This window comes from Buceros rhinoceros, unplaced genomic scaffold (assembly GCF_000710305.1).
Source record: "Buceros rhinoceros silvestris isolate BGI_N320 unplaced genomic scaffold, ASM71030v1 scaffold1338, whole genome shotgun sequence".
Classification (NCBI taxonomy): domain Eukaryota; kingdom Metazoa; phylum Chordata; class Aves; order Bucerotiformes; family Bucerotidae; genus Buceros; species Buceros rhinoceros.
In genome coordinates, this window is record NW_010428348.1 from 21,333 (window position 1) to 41,162 (window position 19,830).

Genomic DNA, 19,830 nt, shown 5'->3' on the forward strand with positions numbered 1-19,830 from the left:
AGCTGATGCATTGGGAGTATTATATTAAACTTTTCAAAGTTTGGCATGAAAACTACACCTGTGCTCCCACATGGCAGCCCAACTTTGTAGCTAAATAAGGACTTGTGCAGGATCTTATTGCCCCTTGATTGTTTCAGATGGTGCCTGAACAGTTCATCCCAACTTGTTCTCAATTCACTTTTTAAAAGGAAAATGTTTTGTCAGAGATTAGGCAAGTATATCAGAAAAATCATGATAATAAACTCCTTAAATAGCAGAAGCCCTGTTATTTACAGAGTAATAATATTAGGCTGTGTAGATAGTCTAACATCTTTCGAAAGCTGCTTAGGGAAGAGGTAGGTTTAAGTATTTTAAAAACAATTTAGTGATTCTTTACATCTTTGCTGCTCTTGTGTTTGTCTGTGTAGCTAGAGGGAGGCAAATCTGAAGACATTACATAGTTGCATTATTTCAGCTGACCCAAATATTAAGACACACAGAAACATGTGAAAGCCTTTACTTCCCCACAGTACAAATATTTGTCTTTAATAGGAGGTTACTACTTCAACATACTGTATAGCAGTTTGGTTGCACATTTGTATGAAATCATTAGACTATAGGGCAACAGGGTATGTTATGACATTTAATTGTCACACTGAATTCAAAGCAAGTTGCTTTTAGCCCAGGTTTAGGACAAGAAGCTCAAAAAACACTCCTCTTCAACATTGAAGCATTTCCTCTTCAACAATTATCTGAAACTAATAACTTGCATTTGCAGAAATTCCCATACCATGCACAGCGAAGAAGCTTGCAGGATTTCATGAATTTCACAAAGCATAATCCATGTGCACACAGCACATTACCTCTGGAGGATTCCATTTCTAATATCTATGTGGCCCACTCATTGAGCTTTGAGAAGTTTTACTTTACTCTAGAGCAAGAGAAGTGCACCTTTGTACTACTATCTCAATCAGAATTTCCGATGCACAAGCACTACCTTTAACTACCACTGTGCAATTTGTTTTGCTGTATAGCTTCCAATAATGAACAGGTACTAAAGCTATTAAGGATCTACAGGTAGCACAGAAGATACAGCTGAGATTTAACTTAATTCAGCAAGTTATAGATCAAGTTACTAGGAATTGGAATCTTACTATCCATGACTATTAGATCTCACCTACAAGCAATCTTAACCATAAACCACTTGCTGTCATGGTAAATCTATTATGGGTCAAACTGATGAATGCTTCTACTATCCTCCTCACTACAGTTTACAAAACAAGTACACTACCAACTGATTCTCTATGTTTGCAAACAGGTAACAGAAGCTTTTCAGCTTTAAGTCACCTAACCAGGTCAAGTCTGTCAGTGTCTGAAGCTATTAAGATCATTCACTAGCTACGTAAGTTAGACTTGTACATTAATCGAACAGGTAAAAACAGCCTTAAAAGCATGAAAGCATATAAGAGACTGCAATGTTTCACTTGTGGTTGCAAAGATGCTACAGTTTTCTGTATGCCTTTACAATTTGTTAGTCTTCATCTCCTTCCCCAGCTCATACTCTATGCATTATACTGGTAGCACTCTTTACTTCAACTAGGAGAGCAAGCATACATATATACTTGGGTTACATAAATGGTATTATGTCTTTAAGCCAGAACTGAAACATTGAGACTCTCCATTCTGCAGAACTTGTTTTCTAGTTTCTGCATCTATTAAAATACACCAATCAGAAGTAGCTGTAGTAAAGTTACCATATTGGTTTGCTGGTACTAAGGTATTCAAAACTAGAATATTTAAGAGCAATACAGAGCATACACAACAAAGCATCAGGAAGTTAAAAGTGTTTTGGGGCTTATGGCATGATAAAAAGAGATGCTTTTAAACAGAATGGGTACTTAACCTCCCTAAGATGGTTTTAAAACAGGTTTTCTTTCTAGTCTACAGTTAGATGCTGTTTCTGGAAGTCATTACAAGCTGGTAGGAGATTCTAAGTTTAGTAACCTATTAGTCCAGCTCACAAACTTATACATGCTGAGATCACTTAACATTAGTGGTCAAGCAACATTCAGGTTAGTTTTATGCAGCACCAATAAGTTTAGGTTTCAGAAACATTATTTTGACAGTTTAGACCCTAAGTAGTGCTTAAGTTTGACATGAGCACTACTTACGTCAAACCAGTGTTTGCTGCATGTGTATGTTTAGAGAACTGACTAAAACCAGAGTTTAAATACCTAGAATGTTTCAGGACCTGTCAAACCATTGCAAGACACACTGACCACTTCAGATCTTTACTAGTCGGAGTGCTAGTATACTAGGGACTCCTGCTAAAGCTTGATTTTTTTGTAGAGGCTGAAGGTCTAATTACACATACCACTACTCTTAACACACTTTTCAATGACCTCATACACGAGTAAAATTCATTTCTATGATACAGGACCTCAGTTCATCTTCAGGTTTGTTAGCTGTAGAGTACTAAATCAGGGGGAATGGGAACACCCAAGCCATAGTCACAGCAGTGATCACTAGCTGTGCCATGCAGATACACAAGTAACATTTGCTTGCTACTTAGAGCAGCATTCACAGCAGGTATGAATTAAATGGCACAGAATCACAGTACAGGCCAAACTGGTTTTTTTACATAGCAGGCACAAAGTTAGCTCTAACCAAGTCTGGTGGTCCACAAGTTGCACAAACATTAAATAGAACAACAGTTTAACACGCCTGCACATCAGCTCACTCTGCTGGTTTAGGCTCACTTTCTTAAGCATTGCACATTATGATACATTAAACATACTTTAAGTTCTCAAAGCCTAGCAGTTATTAAAAGGTCAAGCTCTAAGTTATTTCAGGGAAAAAGATTAATTTCAGCTCCAGAAAGCAGCAGCAGTGACACAGGCCTTGTATCTACTATGCCTAGATCCCTGCACAAGGTCATTTACAAATGGCATTCCCTGGGAGTGAAATGGATCCAGCTATAGCACTGCAGTGCCTTTTCTCTTCATATAAGCAAAGGCAAGAGAAATTTCATTATCCAAAAGGTTTAATATGATTGGTTTTTCTTTATATGCACCTCACAAGTCAAAAAAATATCTATTTTTTAAAAATTAGTTATGAGAACTAGCTAGGTTGACAGACCACTGTTTTCTACACATTCAATATACTTTCAATACTAGGATTTCTCAATAGCTACTAAGCAAAAATAAAGCCAGCTGGTAAATCAAAGTTTGAATACTTGAAAAATACGCTTTGCTTACTTAATTCAGCAATCCAGCTTAAGCGGCCTCACATTCCAACATTTAATTTAGTTTAATTTTGCTAACATGCACACCTGCACATTACTATGAACATTCCTAGGCAGTTTGCAAGTTTCTCCGACTGGAGACCCTTTTTTCCTTACTGCATCAAAGTTTTGTCCACCGCTTAAGCCACCCATCTGTCCATCCTATATAAAAATAAGAGCCCCATCTCATTAGGTAGCATCTTGCATTCAATCTTTAAGGTAATCTGACAACAGAAATTTCAAGGCATCCTAAAGAGCTTGAGACTGCTCCAACACTTCAGATAGTTCCAGTAACAGCAATACTATGCATAGATGGGTGCACAACACCTGCTTGTGCTCAGTTACTTAGTGAGGCAACCAGGTTTTCTACCTGTACCAGCACCAGTGGACACAATATTCTACTCAGCGTGAGTGTAAAGATGAATCAAGCTGAAGCACCTTAATCCCATTTTGTTACCCAGTGCTCTATGTTACATACTTTTTTAATTTCCTGTTCAACCTTCTGTTTGCGCTCCCGCCTCTAGGCACAAGAACATCCAATTTTCAGTTATGCCAAGTTTACTGACAAGATTTAAGCTTAGTTGTTTACTATGAGTAATACAAAATTTACTGGTTTCTGCTCTTGCAGAAACAAAGTAGCAGGGCTGACAACATTGCATACAAGAGAATAGTTCCATCCCCCTGGTATTGTCCTCCTGAAGCCTAACTCTAGATTAAACACTGCTCTTAATGACATAAGATGGTAGACAAAGCAGAATTCAGTTACCTATTGTTACAGTTACCAGAATTGTTGCTACTCCAGCACAGGTGAGAAAGAAGGTAATAACCAGAAGCTAGCAGCCTGCTCTGCTGTAAGCTCTGCAATAGCTTTTGTTTTACATTCCTAAAACAGCTATGCTATTGGTTAGACTCTCCAGGACAGCAGTATGGTTTAAGCATTCATCTGGAAATACATATTTAAGCCCCTGTATGGTTAGATATTATCTAGATGTTAGATATCTCTTGAATCAGCAGCTATTTTAATCAAAAGCCTAAGAAAATTACTGAAGTGCTATTTGCCTGCAGGCACAGACAAAGTATTTGATCCCTGGATGAGTCATACCTGCTTTGTACTGGTAACAGTGGACAGAGCCAATAGCTGTGGATGAACTGAGCTAATTCTCCTGCCTTATGCATAAAGCAGTTATTCAAGGCTCAAATGCAACAATACTGTGCCTATGTAAAAAGCAAAGCAGACCATCTTGCTACTCAAATATAAAGTTTAACAGCCAGAATTATTTCCCCCAAGGAAGAATGAAAGAGGAATATAAACACAGGCCTACAAAATACACCTTATAAAGCCTCTGCTAATAGGTAGCTTTAGTCCAATACACTAGTGTCAAAAGGTTATCACAGATAATACTACATATGCCAACTCACTTCTTTGGGTTCCATATCAAACTTCTTTGGCCCCATCTGCTCCTTTGGCCCAACACTTGCAGCTCCCCAGGACTTCGGAGGGTTCTGTAGCTGCTGTGATGACACTTGCTGCTGCCTGTCAGCTTTTTCCCAGGCCTCTCGAGTCTCCTGCTTCTTTTGTTCTGGCTCCTCCCTAACATGTGCAGCCCAAGCTTTCATAGGCTCCTGCTTCTTTTGCTCTGGCTCTTCCCTAACAGGCATTTCCCATGATTTCACAGACTCTGGCTTCTTTTGTTCCGGTTGCTCCCTAGTTTGAGTTACCCAAGGTTTTGGAATTTCCTGTTTTTGTTCTGGTTCTTCCTTAATTTTGGCTACCCAAGGTTTTGGTGACTCCTGCTTTTTCTGCTCCTGATCTTCCCTAACTTTTGCTACCCATTGCTTAGGCGATTCCTGTTTCTTCTGGTCCTGCTCTTCCCTAACCTTTGCTACCCAAGGTTTGGGGGACTCATGCTCCTCTCGAACACGTGCTACCCAGGCCTTTGGAGATTCCTGTTTCTTCTGATCTTCCTCCTCAATACAGGTCTCCCAGGGCTTTGTAGACTCACGCTTCTGTTCCTCGTCTTTAACACGAGCTTCCCAAGGCTTTGGGGAATCTGGTCTTTTTGGTTCTTGCTGCCTAACACGAGCTTCCCAAGGCTTTAAGGTCTCTTGTTTCTGCTTCTGTTCCTGCTCTTCAGTATCAACAAGCATTTCCCAGGACTTTGGAGGTTCTTGCTTTCTAGCACATTCAGCTTCCCAAGATTTGGGCTCTTCTGGCTTCTTCTTGACAGAGTATTCTGCTTCAGGCAAATAACGCCTGTTGAGAAACTATATAGACCAGAGAAACTTAATGGCTCCCAAGAAAACATTTTGCTACTACAGTTCAGGTCAGTTAAGTTCAGTCACCCAGCTACTGAAAATTTTTTACTGAAAGCAGAGCCTAGACAGTTTAAGCACTAGCCATAGAAACTATGTGGCCAGCCATAGTTTTATCCTACAACACTGCAGACTAGCTTTGCTTCACATGTCACAGAGAAGCGTGAAACAATCTCAAACAGCACAAGCAAAATACTTGAGCTGAGTGACTCTATTACCCTTATCCTCAATGCTAACTCATGTTCCTATACAGCAACAACATCAAGTTCAATTCTGATTTCAGGGTGGATCTCCCAAGCATCTAAAATGTTGTGGTACTATATTAGTAGACATTCTGCTAAGCATAGCAGCACCTCCTCCAAATTCTTTGATCCAGTAACCAAGTATAACCCTCATTCTTAATGAAGTTTAAATACTAAAGTCACCAGATAATCAGATTTGGTACCACTGGACTTCAACTCCAGGCTGTGTCAGTAATTCTGAGAGCTCAAAGAAGATGTCCTGAACTTTTCCTGAGTTATCACTTTGTCATAAACAGGAAATATATATATATGAAGAATGTACAAGGCTCACTGGGTGAGATTTTTTTCCTGACAAGTCACCCGAAAAGCTTTAGTCAGGTAATAGTATTAGGAGTAGTTTACAAAAACTTGTTCCAGAGCACACCCTCTAGTGGGATACCTGGGAAATAGGTATCCAGCATTTTAAGAACCAGTATTTCCCCTTATAAGAGAATACCCCTCCCCACCTTTTGAACCAACACTAACGGTTTTTACATTGCCAGTTGAAGCTTGAGTACTCAACCGAGGAGTCTAAAGGGCTGTTGAATCAGGTCCACACTTGCCTATGCAAACAAATCTGTTTTGAGATCCCTACTTTTCCGACAAGTCAGAGAAAGACCTACATTATTCTCAACACTACCAGTATCAAACCTACTGCAATAAGCTTTGCTTTTAGAGACAGCTTTAGCAGATGTGTATTTTCTTTATCCCATAGTACACAAAAGATCAGTGTTTCCACTCTAAAGGCTGATGCTTTGGTTTATTCAGGAAAGTGCCAAAGCATTAAAGTATTACACCGCTTCATGTAATCCTGCCCCATTTATCCCAGAATACCCTACAGAAGCCATAAATTTGGCAAGAGAAATAGAAATGCAACCAAGTCTTTAATGCTTCCTACATAAAGCAACATCTAAGTTGCTGATCAGATTCCCTTTTAAGTTTAAAAAAGGGCTGCATAAATGCAGTTATGTTTGAGAAATCACAAATACTAAAAGGAAAGCAATTAGCAGTGCTATATCTTACCTCCTGTGGCTGTATTTCAGACTTCATAAGCTCCACAATGGATTCTAAAGAAAGCATGTTGATTTGTTTCAACTCAAATACAAAAAGGCAGACCAGACAGTATCAAGTCTTTACTTCTATTTAAGTAGTGTCAATTGCTAAATGTGATATTCCGAAAGCTCAGCTTGTCATTCAACATGTTATTTTTAGACAAGCTTTTATTTTCTGATTTGGTTTACATTTGCAGAAGTTTAAACAAGAAACATTTGGTACTATCTGTAATCTGGTTATTGTAATATGTAACATTCTCCACACAACAATTATGTTTTCAACAGAGACTTGCTCAGAAGGCAAAAACATCCTACTATAAATTAATTTTTTCTACAATATTAGCCAGAATAGGGCTGCCAGCCTTGCAGGTTCCATTGTAGTTACTACATTACAAGTAAGCTACAGCACAAGATTAGATTTAGCATCAAGCTATGCAAAGTCAATGCTCAGTTCAAGCTTATCCCAACATTATGATACAGAAATTGAATCCTGTAATATTCCACCTGGTTCTTTGACAGACTCTCCTTTTGACAGCTGCCTTGTTCTCTCAGGTTTTCTATTTATTTCTTCTTCCAATTCTTTTACTGGCACAGTGGTGCGAGGAGCTGGAATACTTTCAAAGTAGCCAGAGTCTAGAAGTTTGGATAACAGGTCCTTCATGTGTTTATCTGAAGAGTAAAAAAACCCCACAAAATTAAGATACAAAAATTTGAAATTAAGGGGCATTCAGATTACAGACCAAGACTCCTTTCTTCCTCCCTTTATACAAATTGCAACTTCTAAGTTTGCACACCTTACTGAGTTATAGCAACAAAATGTTTTAATAAAGGAAAGTATGTGTTAAACTGTTTTATACATTACACCTGAGAACACCTTTGCAATACAAAGGTAAGACTGCAGCTTGTGTTTAAAAGCACAAGGTAAATACTGAGCCAACCTGATCAACCACTGCTTAGAAATAAATTCTTTTACCTCCTATAAGCTAGCCAACACTGATACTAAAAGCATGCTGTGGCAGCACAGGTAAAGCTAAAAGGAGTCACTGTGGAGCTGCCTTACAATGCCCCCTTCTCAGTGATAGCATGTTATCTCAGAAGGAAGTTGGGAACTGCAAAAACAAGAAGGGAAGGAGAAAGCGAGAGACTGTTCCTAACTAAGCTTATTCCTCTGAAGTTTTGGAAGAGCCAAAGCTGACATGGTGAAGTAGAGCTTCACTGTGCTTTGAGAAGCACTGACCAGCTTCCTCCTTTACGCAAAAACATGCGGCTTAAGGTAGAGAGTAAGACCTTAGAAGTAACATTGATCCTGGAAATTTTTTTATAGGAGGTAGAGACATGGCAGCCTTGAGAACAGGCAGAATAATTGGTGAAAGATCACTCCTACCAGTGACGACCATATGAACAAGAATAACGGCTAGAATTGAACATGGATGAAAAAAAAGGTCTTCCAAGTCAATGAACACTAGTAAGATATCATGACAGCTTTATCTGAAGTTTAGCTTGCACACAAAATGATGCAAGACTGGCACTAAAGGGGTAGAGATAATGACAAGAGTCAAAAAGTTGTTTAGATGACAGCCAAAAAGATAAAAAAGTGGAGTCCAAGATAATTAGGTAGCTATCAATTCACATCAGATACAAGGCTAAAAGTTACCAGCCTGTAGCAATACAAGGCCAGCTTGCACTTTGTCCAGAACTATATGAAAAGCATTTCAATTAGCTGTCAGTACAACAATGGTGGGGTACACTAGTGCTCAGGTCTGAGTTTCAGCAACATTACTGTCAATGAAAAATGCAAAATTTCTGCCACTACAAGATGGGAGTAAATGGAACAAGCAAGATCTGCCTGCAATGGGAAGACTACAGCTTAAGTAAGGACAGTTCCCTCCAAGCAAGGTTTAAATAGGAATACATAATGCGTACGCTGGCTTACAACCAGGGTTTTTGAAACTAAGCCACAGACAGAAGAAAATATGTAGAGTCCCACAGATTCTGTTGTGCTTGAAAAGTAAGAACACTCACAACAGGTGCAAGTAAGACTTCACTGTGCATGACTGGAGATAACAGCAAGTTCCATTAATGTCTATCCTTCCTTAGTGCAGATTCCTGCACTGTAGACAGGCAACAGGTATGAGCCTGGAACTCCTACAAGAAGTGACAATCTTCAGTGCTATGGGACCTCCAGCCTGGGGCCAATGAAGTTTTGTAATACACATCAGCATACTCAAGTAAGCATTTCATGGCTGGGAACAACATTTGCACATAACTATCAAAAAAAACTTCCCACTGGTTCTGTAAGGTAATCATTAATCAGCTTTTGAATTACTACCATCACTATTCCTCAAAAAGGTGCTAGTAGATCAATAAAAGAAAAAGAGTAAGTCTTTACCTAGAAAAAGAAAACATGCTGTATTGTTATTGATCTGTACTTAAAAAGCAGAACTTAGAACAAACCAAGATTAACTTAGTTCATCCTCAGATAACCAAGTTACACACAACATAAAGTGTTTGATTTGAAGCCTTTCATGTTTATTCACTATTTTTTAAATAGCACATAGATTTCAGACCTAAGTTATTTCTCTAGATCAGAAACTCACATGTTGTTCCAACCACAGGTTTCTCACTTCCTTCTAGAAGGTCCCAGAAGTAGAGAGATGATTGTTCCATCTGGTCTTCAACACTGAAACAAATGGCAGTTTTACCAGGTAGAATCATAGCCAAGATTAAGTGTTGCAGTATCCCAGTACCCCTCATTTTAAGACACTGAGTTATGTTTAGCCTTACAAATGAAGGGTGTACACATAGAGTGCATCCTAAGCCCATTATGCACAACTGAAAGCAATTCATCTGTATCTGTTTATACATGATTTAATCTAGCAAATGTAATTTCTTTCATTGGCAATTATGACAGATTAGAGAGCCTAGTACTATCTCCCAAGACCTTATGACTGGACTTCATTCCAAGCCAGGATTCCCAAAGAGGGAAAACCGTTGCTGTTAAGTCAGCTGATTGCCTTGTTTATTGGATGGACATGCACAGGGGCATCAGCAGCTCCTGCCACTCTGCTGATTATTGAGAAACTTTGACATAGGTCCGTGATCCATTCCATCCCCTCCATACAATGGATTGAAGTCCACCGTGATGAAATATAGTATTCCAAAGGAAAGGATTACGCTTCTTGTGGAAAGGGAGATACAATGACAATAAGCTCGAAACAGTTATTTCACTGGGATGAGAAACTCTTATTGTGTAGCAGAAGCAGCTGCTTTTCAGAAGATAAGAGTAAAAATTAGGCAAGTTTACCATATGGCAAGTGATTAGAAGTCATGTTTGGAACTTAAGCCACATTTGAATATGAAGGTAATTACTCTTACACATAAGGTGTTTCAAGTCAACTCCTAATAACTATTTTCTGTTTTTAAATACAGTTATCACTACACTATCTTAAAAGCAGACAGGCTGTCAGGCTAGGCAAAGCCATCACAGTACACGTATCGCGCCAACTTAGTACTGACATCCGCTGATAACCTGTTACCTTAAGTTGTATGACATCTAGTGTAGATATATCAAAAACTTTGGTCATTTTTAAAACTAGTAGCAAGAAACCATCAGGACTATCACCTTACATTCTCTTGGAATAAAGAAACACATCTGGATCATCATGTGAATGGAATATAGAACAGTTCTCCTGTGTTTCCTGCGCTTTCATTTCATGAACAGCGAGACCTCAGGGAAGTGGCACACCACCAGCCTCCCTCCTTATGGGAGTACCAAACTACCTCCCCTCAACCCCACAGAGATACAGATGATGTCAGGGCTTGTATGTAAATTGCACAACTGCAGCTGTAATTACTGCAGCTTTCTTTTAATGCTCAGAGGGCTAACATTCCCAGTCTCAGACTAAACCAAGTATATTCCATGAATTTTAATTAAATGTCCCAAAACATAGTATTTCAAGACACAGCGGTGTCAAACAGAGGACATTTACTGTAGTGAATGAAATACAGGAATTAGACAAAAATCTTGAACTTACCTCAAGTTCTCATTTCTTCCTGGACACGTCAGTTTTGCAAATCTTATGAGGTAGTCTAGTTCTTTAGAAGGCAAATATATTGCACCATTCACACCACCTTTGAAATCTTTCTGAACATGCTCTTGAGTGAAGTTCTGCAATACATATTGGACTTGAAGTATTGTACGCAGTTTTTTCTTCTCTGCTTCAAGCTTCAACAGACTCTCTCTTCTCTGAGCCTTCCTCTGTGCTTTCAGCAGCTATTTCAACACATGAATTCAACAATTAAACATTACAGTTTAGTAAAAGCATTCTAGGATAAAACACATTAAATCTAGTATTGATCACCCTACATTGATCAAGTTAACTATTAATTGTGGTTAGATAACAGGAGCTGCTGTCTTCAGGTACCCAAGAACTTTCAAGCTCCTCCTCTGGAAGAGCTCCCCATTTATCTAATTCTCAACACATCAAGCTTTTAGTCAAATTGAATATTGGTAGCTTCACTTCTGATGAGCCTTTATGATACTTAGATGCAGATTATGCCTGCTAGTTGTAAGTGTTCACAACTGAATATAAGGAATTGATACCAATGCACAAATATAAGCCTAACTTATGTTTAACATTCATCACATGAAGTTAGTGATGCAGAAGTCTCAAATTTCTCCTAGTGAGACAACTGCCTCTTCACTTTTGAATACTCCAATTCAAATGATACAGCAGAATCCTACAGTTACTCTTATTTGTGTCAGAAGACTGAAACACTCACTAAAATCACAGAACATACAGAGCCCTCACGCATTTGAGAAGGTTCATCACATACTAATAGAATAATGCAGCACAAGCTACCTGAGTAATAGCAGAATTTGAAATGCCTCAATCTGGTGTATATTAAGTTTCTTTGCAAGATCTATGAAAATTGAGTTTTCTAGAATGCACTGGAAAGAATATAAGAATTCTGTTGCCAGAACAGCCCCTAGTGTTCCAGTAACGGGTATTGGCTATAGAATCCATACTGGTAGAAGTAGAGATGAGGAAAAAGCAAAGCCTTTAAACATAGCATAAGTTCAAGAACACTAATAATGCCTACATGAAGATACACTAGGTCACAGTCCCTCATTTCTGTTACTTTATGGGCAGCTATACAAAAAGAAAGCAACAGGAAGCGATCCAAGTTTTGGTATTCAGCACAGTAGTTTCTACGAACAACGTACAACGACTGGGAGAATCCAAAACAGCAACACTGCTGAAAGGGCTCGTAAATCTCTGCTCACACAGTACTTAGATTTACCACACTACCTGGAGTTACTACATATACAAGGAAAGCCTCTCTGGCAGAATTGTTTGTGTCTCAGTGACCTCTGTGTTCACCAGCCATTTTAACAGTCCTTCAGCATTCTGCAAGAGGCAGAGAAATAACGCCAGAACAGTGACTAATCATGTTTAGCATCCCCAGCCCTATCCTGGATCAGACATTTCCATAAGAATATCATTTGCTTGAGCCAAGAGATCAGTTTCTCCAAAAATAAAACACTTGCTTACATAAAAATACTTCCTTACATAAAAATAATGTTTGTGCTTTAAACCCCAAATAAAGACGTAAAGCACTGAATCTGTGACTTGCCATGATTAGAGACAACCACATCAGAGAAAGTGGCAAACTCCACAAGCTTCTGTAAAATTTTACTGAGAGTTGTACTTCTCACTGAAACCAAAGTGATTTAACCCCAGCACTTTCCCTTACTGAAAACAACAAATCATTCTGTTTGGAAGGGATCTTGGGATGTCATTTAGCCCAGCCTCCAGAACAAAGGCTACACTGAATGAAGACCAGATTGCTTAGAGCTTTGTATAGTCCAGTCTTGAAAAGATCCAAGGACAGATTTTACTACTCAAGGCAGTCTGCTCTAGTGCTCAGCTATCCTCAGAGTGACCATTTTCCTCCTCTAGTTGGAAGCTACTATTTCAATTTACAATTAATCCTTCTCCTACAACATCTCGGCAAGGCTCCATCCTTTCAGTAATCTCCTTGGTATGGAAAGCTAGTAATTCACCTCTTGCTAAGCCTTCGCTTTACCAGGCTCAACAAGCCTGACTCTTTCGGGCTTTCCTCACAGGTCTCGTCTTCCAGGCCTCAGTCATCCTGAGCACTACTACTGGACTCACTGAAGTTTATACATAGCCTTAGTGTACCAAGTGACCAGAAATAGACACAACTGATTAACAAGTAGCAAAAAATCAGTTCTCTTTAATCTACTGGTCCTCAGTCTAAGTCTAGCCTTCACTGGTCCTGGGGTACACTTAATTTACTTTGCCTGATGTCCACAAGGACCTGCATATACCTTCCCACAGAGCTACTTCCCTGCCAATCTGCACCTATGCAGGGCATAAGTCCACCTCAGGCACAAGCTACCAACAAGATGATTAACAGTTTCAAACCTAAGTACACTTGAATAATCTCAAACACAGCTGAGTTCCAATGACTCAATTTAATTAAGCACAGGGGTACACAGTGAATAACTATATTGTGGAGGTCAGTGGTACACAAAATTGTCAACATTTACACTACTCACTACTCCAGATGGTTCAAGCACATTGCTCCCCCAGGTTCCAAGATAAAAAAATATCTAGTATTCTGCATATTGCCATTTAAGCGTAGCACAAATTTTTCAGTTACCACCTGATGATATACAGAAGAGTATTTTACACTTACATCTTGGCTAAGTCCTGAAAAAGTCTTCTGAAGTTCCTTGGCAAATTCCAAGTTGTGTACTACTTCATCGTATTTCTCTACTGCCTCCTACAAAAGAAGAAAAATGTATGTTTCATGCTTAAGACTGCTGGCTGCATCTCAGTCCCCTTGTACTTACATGCTCACTGAGAACTAGTCATTTAGCACGTACTTCTCTGAAATCGAAAGTTTCAAACCACTATGCCTGTAACTGGTACTTTGAATTTAGTCCTGAATATCAATCACCCATGACAGGCTGAGATGCAGCACAAAGTCAGCTCACACCACCACACAGATGTTGTACAAGTTTGTCTGTATTAGACTTCCCAGGCCACATCTTGTGCAATACTAACTGAAGTAGAAAAACTCCGATATCATTTTTCCTTGTGTTCCTATAGGTCTCAGCAATCAGAGGCAAATAGCTACTTAAAATCAGACACTGATATGAAAGCTGGAAGGAATACAGGAGACAGACAAGCTCAGCACATATCTTTCACTTTCATGCTTAGCTGAAGGCCTTTGCAGATAACTTGTACAAACTTTAGACAGAAAAAACAGAAGGCAAGTTGTTTTCAGAAAAAAGTATTTCAAATATAGTTTCCACAAATAAAGTAATGTTCCTGTCCTCACTAATGGCTTTAACCAATTTTTGCTAGTGATTCTTCAAAAAGATTACTCAAAGTCGATTATTAATTGTCATTTGATACATCCTATTTATGAGTTCTTCCCCACTGAGAAGTCAGTTTGTTTTCATAAGTCTCCTTGACAGCTCTGAAGATAGTAAAATGCTGTAGTTCTGACATGCTGCCCACATCCACATACCATAAGGCATGCCTGGGAAGTTACAAGTTAAGTTTAATTTCACCTATTCACACATGCTTTACACTCAGTTTGGTTTATGCTCATGACATGATTAGCAGAAGCTTTGAGAACAGGCCTGTTAATCTAATATAAAGCTCTTTCAAAGTAGCGTTACTGCAGGTAAGTGTTTCATCAAGTTTAATCTACTGTCCCAATAAGATCTGGGACACATGCAAATTCCACAAGTGTCTTCCAGTTGCTTCAGAAACAAGCTACATGTTCATTTGTTCAGATTGACTGTTCAGTTACTTGTATTCACTTATTTGTAGTATATTAGACATTACTAAACCTAAATGCCATTCAACAGAACAAAGTACGTAAGTTACTTTAAAGCACTCATCTGGTAATCTAAGTTGACCTCACAAAAATTTATCAAGCAACTTTCAAGGAATAATTAGCAAGTTCAGCTGGTACATGGGCAAGTGACTTCTAAGACCCTAATGCCCACCCATTTGAGGAAGAGTCACAGTTTAACACTAACAACTTACTAGACAGATTGCAGTAACTGCTTTTAACAATGCAAACCCCAGAGTAAAACTCCCTGTCTGACAATATCAGGAACAGTTACCTGATGCTGCTCTGATGACAAACTATAACTCAGCCTGCAGGAAAGCAGTAACTTTGTCACACTTGTTATTAACATTCATTAACAGCATGCTGGAGGAACAATACTGAGGAAAGTCTGCTAAGCTTAAACAGGACAATATCACCAGTGAGAGCACTCAACCTTCTGGAAGCTCCACATTTCTGAAAAAATGTTTCCTAAAGTAAGGCTAGCACACACAGTAGCTCTGGCAGGCATGCACCATAAGTAATTACAGTTCAATCCAAATTGCTTGCAAAACAAATTCGTCACCAGATGTGCACTTCTTCCTCCGTGTGAGAAACAATGAAAAATATAGATGACATCAAGTTGCATTAGAGTTCCACTGCGTCATAGGCACTTAGGTTTCTTTAAGTGTCCAAACTATTGAGCTCTGCTCTAGCTCTAATCACAAATCGTATATACAAATACCAGAACCTGGTATCTGAAAGGTACAAATGCAGTATATCTGTATCTTAACCACTTAACAGCGGTCTTTATTAAATATTAAGTCAATACATGCTTCTACACTAGCAATCTGAACAGTCTGGGTATCACTGGTCAGTTTACTAGCAAGAGTGAATTTAACTCCCCATTTTAGAAGCCTGAGATATACCAGAAATCAGAATAAAAATACTAATACTTTAAAAGTTAAGCTCAGCTGGAAGTACTGAAAGCCAGTAACCATAATAGCCATTTTCCAAAGTTAGTGCTGCTAGATGCATTTGCAAGAAAAGCATCTACAGAATCCTTTACCTCTTTAGTTCCTCAAATCTTAATTTCACTTCCACCTAACTGCTTTTCACAGTCCTGGGTATATACCAAAGACAAAACAGCCAAATTTAGAAGTGGCTTTAAAACAAGTTCAAATTTACACAGAATACTGTTCAACAGTCTCACTATTAGTGACAGAAGAAAATAGACTGTATTTAACACCTATGATTTAAATGCAAAAGGCTCTTGCCTACCTGATTCCAGATTGAGTTTAGAGGAACTAAAAGGTAATCATACTCCTTGAAACCATAAGATTTAATTCATTTACTTCTGTACTTGAGGGCAAGAGACTACATCAGATTTTGTAGTTAAGTGATGATTGATCAGTAGGTCTACTTTACTTTTAAGTAGCAATTTATCATCTCTCCTTTTCTCCCAGTTGGGTAGTTCTCATTTGGCTAGTTGGCTAGTGGCTAGACACTAGAAAGGCTAGTTCTCATTTACAAATGATTCAGAGTAAGGAAACAATCTTTGCATTCTCCTACTGCTAAACCGTGATAAAGCTAACAAGCAGTGAAGTATTTTTCCAGCTGGTTGATTAGCATGATCAGCACTACCACTGAAGCACTGGCACCCTTTACCACACAATTGTTCTTTAGCATGTGTGAAGTACATTTTAAAAATGTGACTTCCTAGATGACTAGAACAATAAACCCTTTGGATTATGTGACACTGCTACTCAAAATGCAATAGCTTTCATGTTATAGAAACTTGGTTTCAATTCTGGAATCCATCCTAGTCCAAGAGAGAAAAAAAGCCAGAACCACTGTTTTATCATCAGACAAGTTTAAGGTAGGCTCCACTAAGGGGAACACATTCATTGAGCAGTGATCATGCACCATGGCATTCCAAACTCCAGCAACCCGAGACTGACATATTGTTCTAACAGCATTCGACAGTGCTGGCAACTCTCAGACAGTAGCACTAGAAGGACAAGAGTATTCCCAACTAAGCCAGTCATAGCTAGAGTCTCTTATTAGGTCCCACGCAAGTTAGACCAGCATCTTCCTTTCTGCCAACAGGGACTGTTGTCAGTTTAACAGCTACTTGTAACAACAGCAACTGTGCAGCCAGCAGGCAATTTCAAGTAACACCTGATAATGAAGAAGTCATGAAGATTAATTAGCTACCTAAGAATTCTGGAGGTTTGGGTTCTAACATTGCAATGCCATATAGATAAGCTGCATACAGATACCTCATGAAGAAATAAAGGTGCAGGAGCACTGAAGCCTAAAGTCTCAGAGTAAAGACAAACAAGGACCTCCTATTACTGCAGCACACAATGTGAAGGTTACAGTAAAAGACAAAACTTGTGGGCTCACCATTCAGCTTAACTAACAATAATCTGTCCGTTTGGTTTAGTGAACACCACCATTGCAAACCTTCAGCCATTACTTCTGTAAAACTATACCTCCACCTCCTTCAGCAACCTATCCCTTCTGACATGTTTGAAGGTGTTGAGGCCATCTACTCCTCCATAAAGCAAACTTACCAACTGGTCTTGATTGAGGGCTTCTCCCTTCTTCAGACGATCTTTGTAGTCTTCTAGTTTGAGCTGCAGGAAAATCCAAAGCAGATCTCAGTGTTATGTGGAATATACAGTATGAGTAAAGTTACAATATTCTTTCTGTATTTTAAGTCACCCACATGCTGCAAAAGAATTGGCATTTTAACACTTCCTCCCATTTTCAGGAGAGCAGAAAATAGTTTTGCTATGCCTCTGACTTAATCTCAGTCTCCAGGACTGTCTACTTTCCTATATTTTACCTTTCATTTCCCACTTGCTACCTTTGTTTCATTTAAGAAATACCAATGCATTGATCCTAGTTCTTTAAGGGGCTCCAAACACATCCACTGTCCTTATTTTAAATTAGGCTCTTACAGCTTTTCCAAGTCAATGCTGGAATTTAGTTATCTTATCCTTGAATAATCCTACTTAATTTTCCAGAGCATGTCTTCCAAAATATGTCAGGAAGATTTTATAGCTCTATTTCCTAAGAAAGTGGACTGATGATTTAGGGAAGAGATAAGATTTATTTCTGATATACAGAAACAGTCTTTAAAAGGTGATGTAAACTATACAAAACCGAACTATTAGGTATTACAAGCTTCTTTATACACACAGAGAACAGAAAGTGGAGCCCACTGCCATGAAGCTGAATACTATTCCACCTCTGTATCTACCCACACAGGGTTTTACTGACACAGTACCTCTAGGAGCCCAGGAACACTTTCTACTCATTTTAGTAAATCACACTTCCATTTGCTAGTGAGACCATATTGTCATTCATGTGAAAATCAAAGATACTCGAGAAATTTAAGACAATAAGTTTCCTTGGCCAAAATTATAATACAACACAAAGTTGGTTAATCACACACAAAAAACCCCATGCTTATCTAACATCATTCAAAATAACAGCATGATGCATGACATGAGACAGCAGTAATACTGCGTCTCCTGCAGGAGGATCAACTCCCCTAGCCACATGGCCAGAATGCTGATCTACTCCTTCCCTCACCCTACGACATAACACATAAAGCTTTTCAGACATTTAGAGAAGCACAAGATATTAATGCAATTGCTTTACTTGTAATCCTGATCCAGTACAAAAAGCAAGAGCACCATGATTTGTTTTATCTCACAGAAAATAGCATTTTCCCAATTAAAAATCATGCACATAGCCTTCAGTCACCTGCCAAACAACCAAAAAGCTTTAGAATGCAAAAGGATGTCTAGCTACAGCCACAGAATTTTAGGAGTATCATTACCTCAGTTCTCATTAACTCTGTTTTGCTTGCCCCCAACTCTATGCAGCCCAGAAAAGCACAGCTCAAAGCAAGAGAGCAGGCTTTGGAGGCCTTCTGTGTAAAACTAGATAGGAATACTTGTCTATATTTTAAAACTATTAGTCAAAGATGTATGCAAAGTGAAGGGCAATACATATTTAATACAATTTGACATTCCCACAAATCAGAGGAAACACTGTTATAATTTCCAGTTTTGCATACATTTCTACATCCTAATATTTGATGCATGTAAATGATAGAAGAAATATTAAGGTTTCTTCAAGACTATAAGCAACCTCCTAATCAATTCCAAGTTAGCTTTGCATTGATTTGGTCTATTAGAGAAGCATTCCCTGTTTTGATCAATATTAAATTACTTTTGCTAACTATTGAGCATGCACTGTAAGGCCAGCATCTGAGAGAAGGTTTCTAGTTAGCTGCATTCCTGATTCTCTGAAACAATAATGTTATGCTCACACAACATCAAACCCAAGTAGCCAATTTCAAAACAGTAAGAGCAAAGAACACAAACCTTTACTATGCAAGGGTTATAACTGATAACAAAAAACACTACGAAACCCACATCTGGGCCCTTTCACAGGCTAATTTAAAGAAATCTATGATTATTCTCTATATACACACACAACCTTATTCCAGCTATTCTTAAACAGGCACTGAGTTTTACAATTAGCAGCTTAAATATGTGCCATAGCAAAGAAAAAACAAGTTACCTTCTTTTTCTCAATGTTCCTGATCTTGTGTTTGAGGCAGATAAGCCCATTGTCAATGTAAGTCTCATATGCCTGGGAAGGAGAGGCTGCCGAGTTCAGCGCAGACTGCAGGGGGCTGGAAGGAGACTGGCTCTCCCCAGACGGGTTCACCTGCTGCTTGGCCGCCTTCATGCTCTTATCCTCCCCCTCCTCTGACCGGCCTGAAGGTGACGATGGGCAACGGAAAGGGGCTTGGGAAAGCTGCACCATTGAAATGGATGGAGCTGCAAGAAAACTCCTTTCATTTACCTCTCTCTCTCCCCCCACCCCCTCCCACTTTTTTTAAATTACATCTTTTCTCATCACATACTCAGAACATGTAGTCACAAAACTCAGCTTCGGTAAGAAATTATCAGCATCTTTCACTCTTTTCCCTCGCCTTTCAAAATATCTGCAGCAGGAA

The 19,830-nt window shown here is 38.9% G+C and overlaps 1 protein-coding gene across 1 annotated transcript in view; it reads right to left on the reverse strand.

Moving 5' to 3' along the window:
• CAPRIN2 (caprin family member 2) overlaps positions 1-19,647 on the reverse strand; it is a 34,229-nt gene extending 14,582 nt beyond the window's left edge. Inside the window, exons 1-8 of the mRNA XM_010142211.1 lie at positions 19,389-19,647; positions 17,363-17,425; positions 13,635-13,721; positions 10,943-11,181; positions 9,506-9,588; positions 7,413-7,577; positions 6,880-6,923; positions 4,682-5,527 (exon numbers count right to left, since the gene is read on the reverse strand). Coding sequence (XP_010140513.1) covers positions 4,682-5,527; positions 6,880-6,923; positions 7,413-7,577; positions 9,506-9,588; positions 10,943-11,181; positions 13,635-13,721; positions 17,363-17,425; positions 19,389-19,637 — 1,776 coding nt within the window. The 5' untranslated portion in view covers positions 19,638-19,647. The remainder of the gene's footprint in view (positions 1-4,681; positions 5,528-6,879; positions 6,924-7,412; positions 7,578-9,505; positions 9,589-10,942; positions 11,182-13,634; positions 13,722-17,362; positions 17,426-19,388) is intronic.
• Positions 19,648-19,830: the final 183 nt, after the last annotated feature.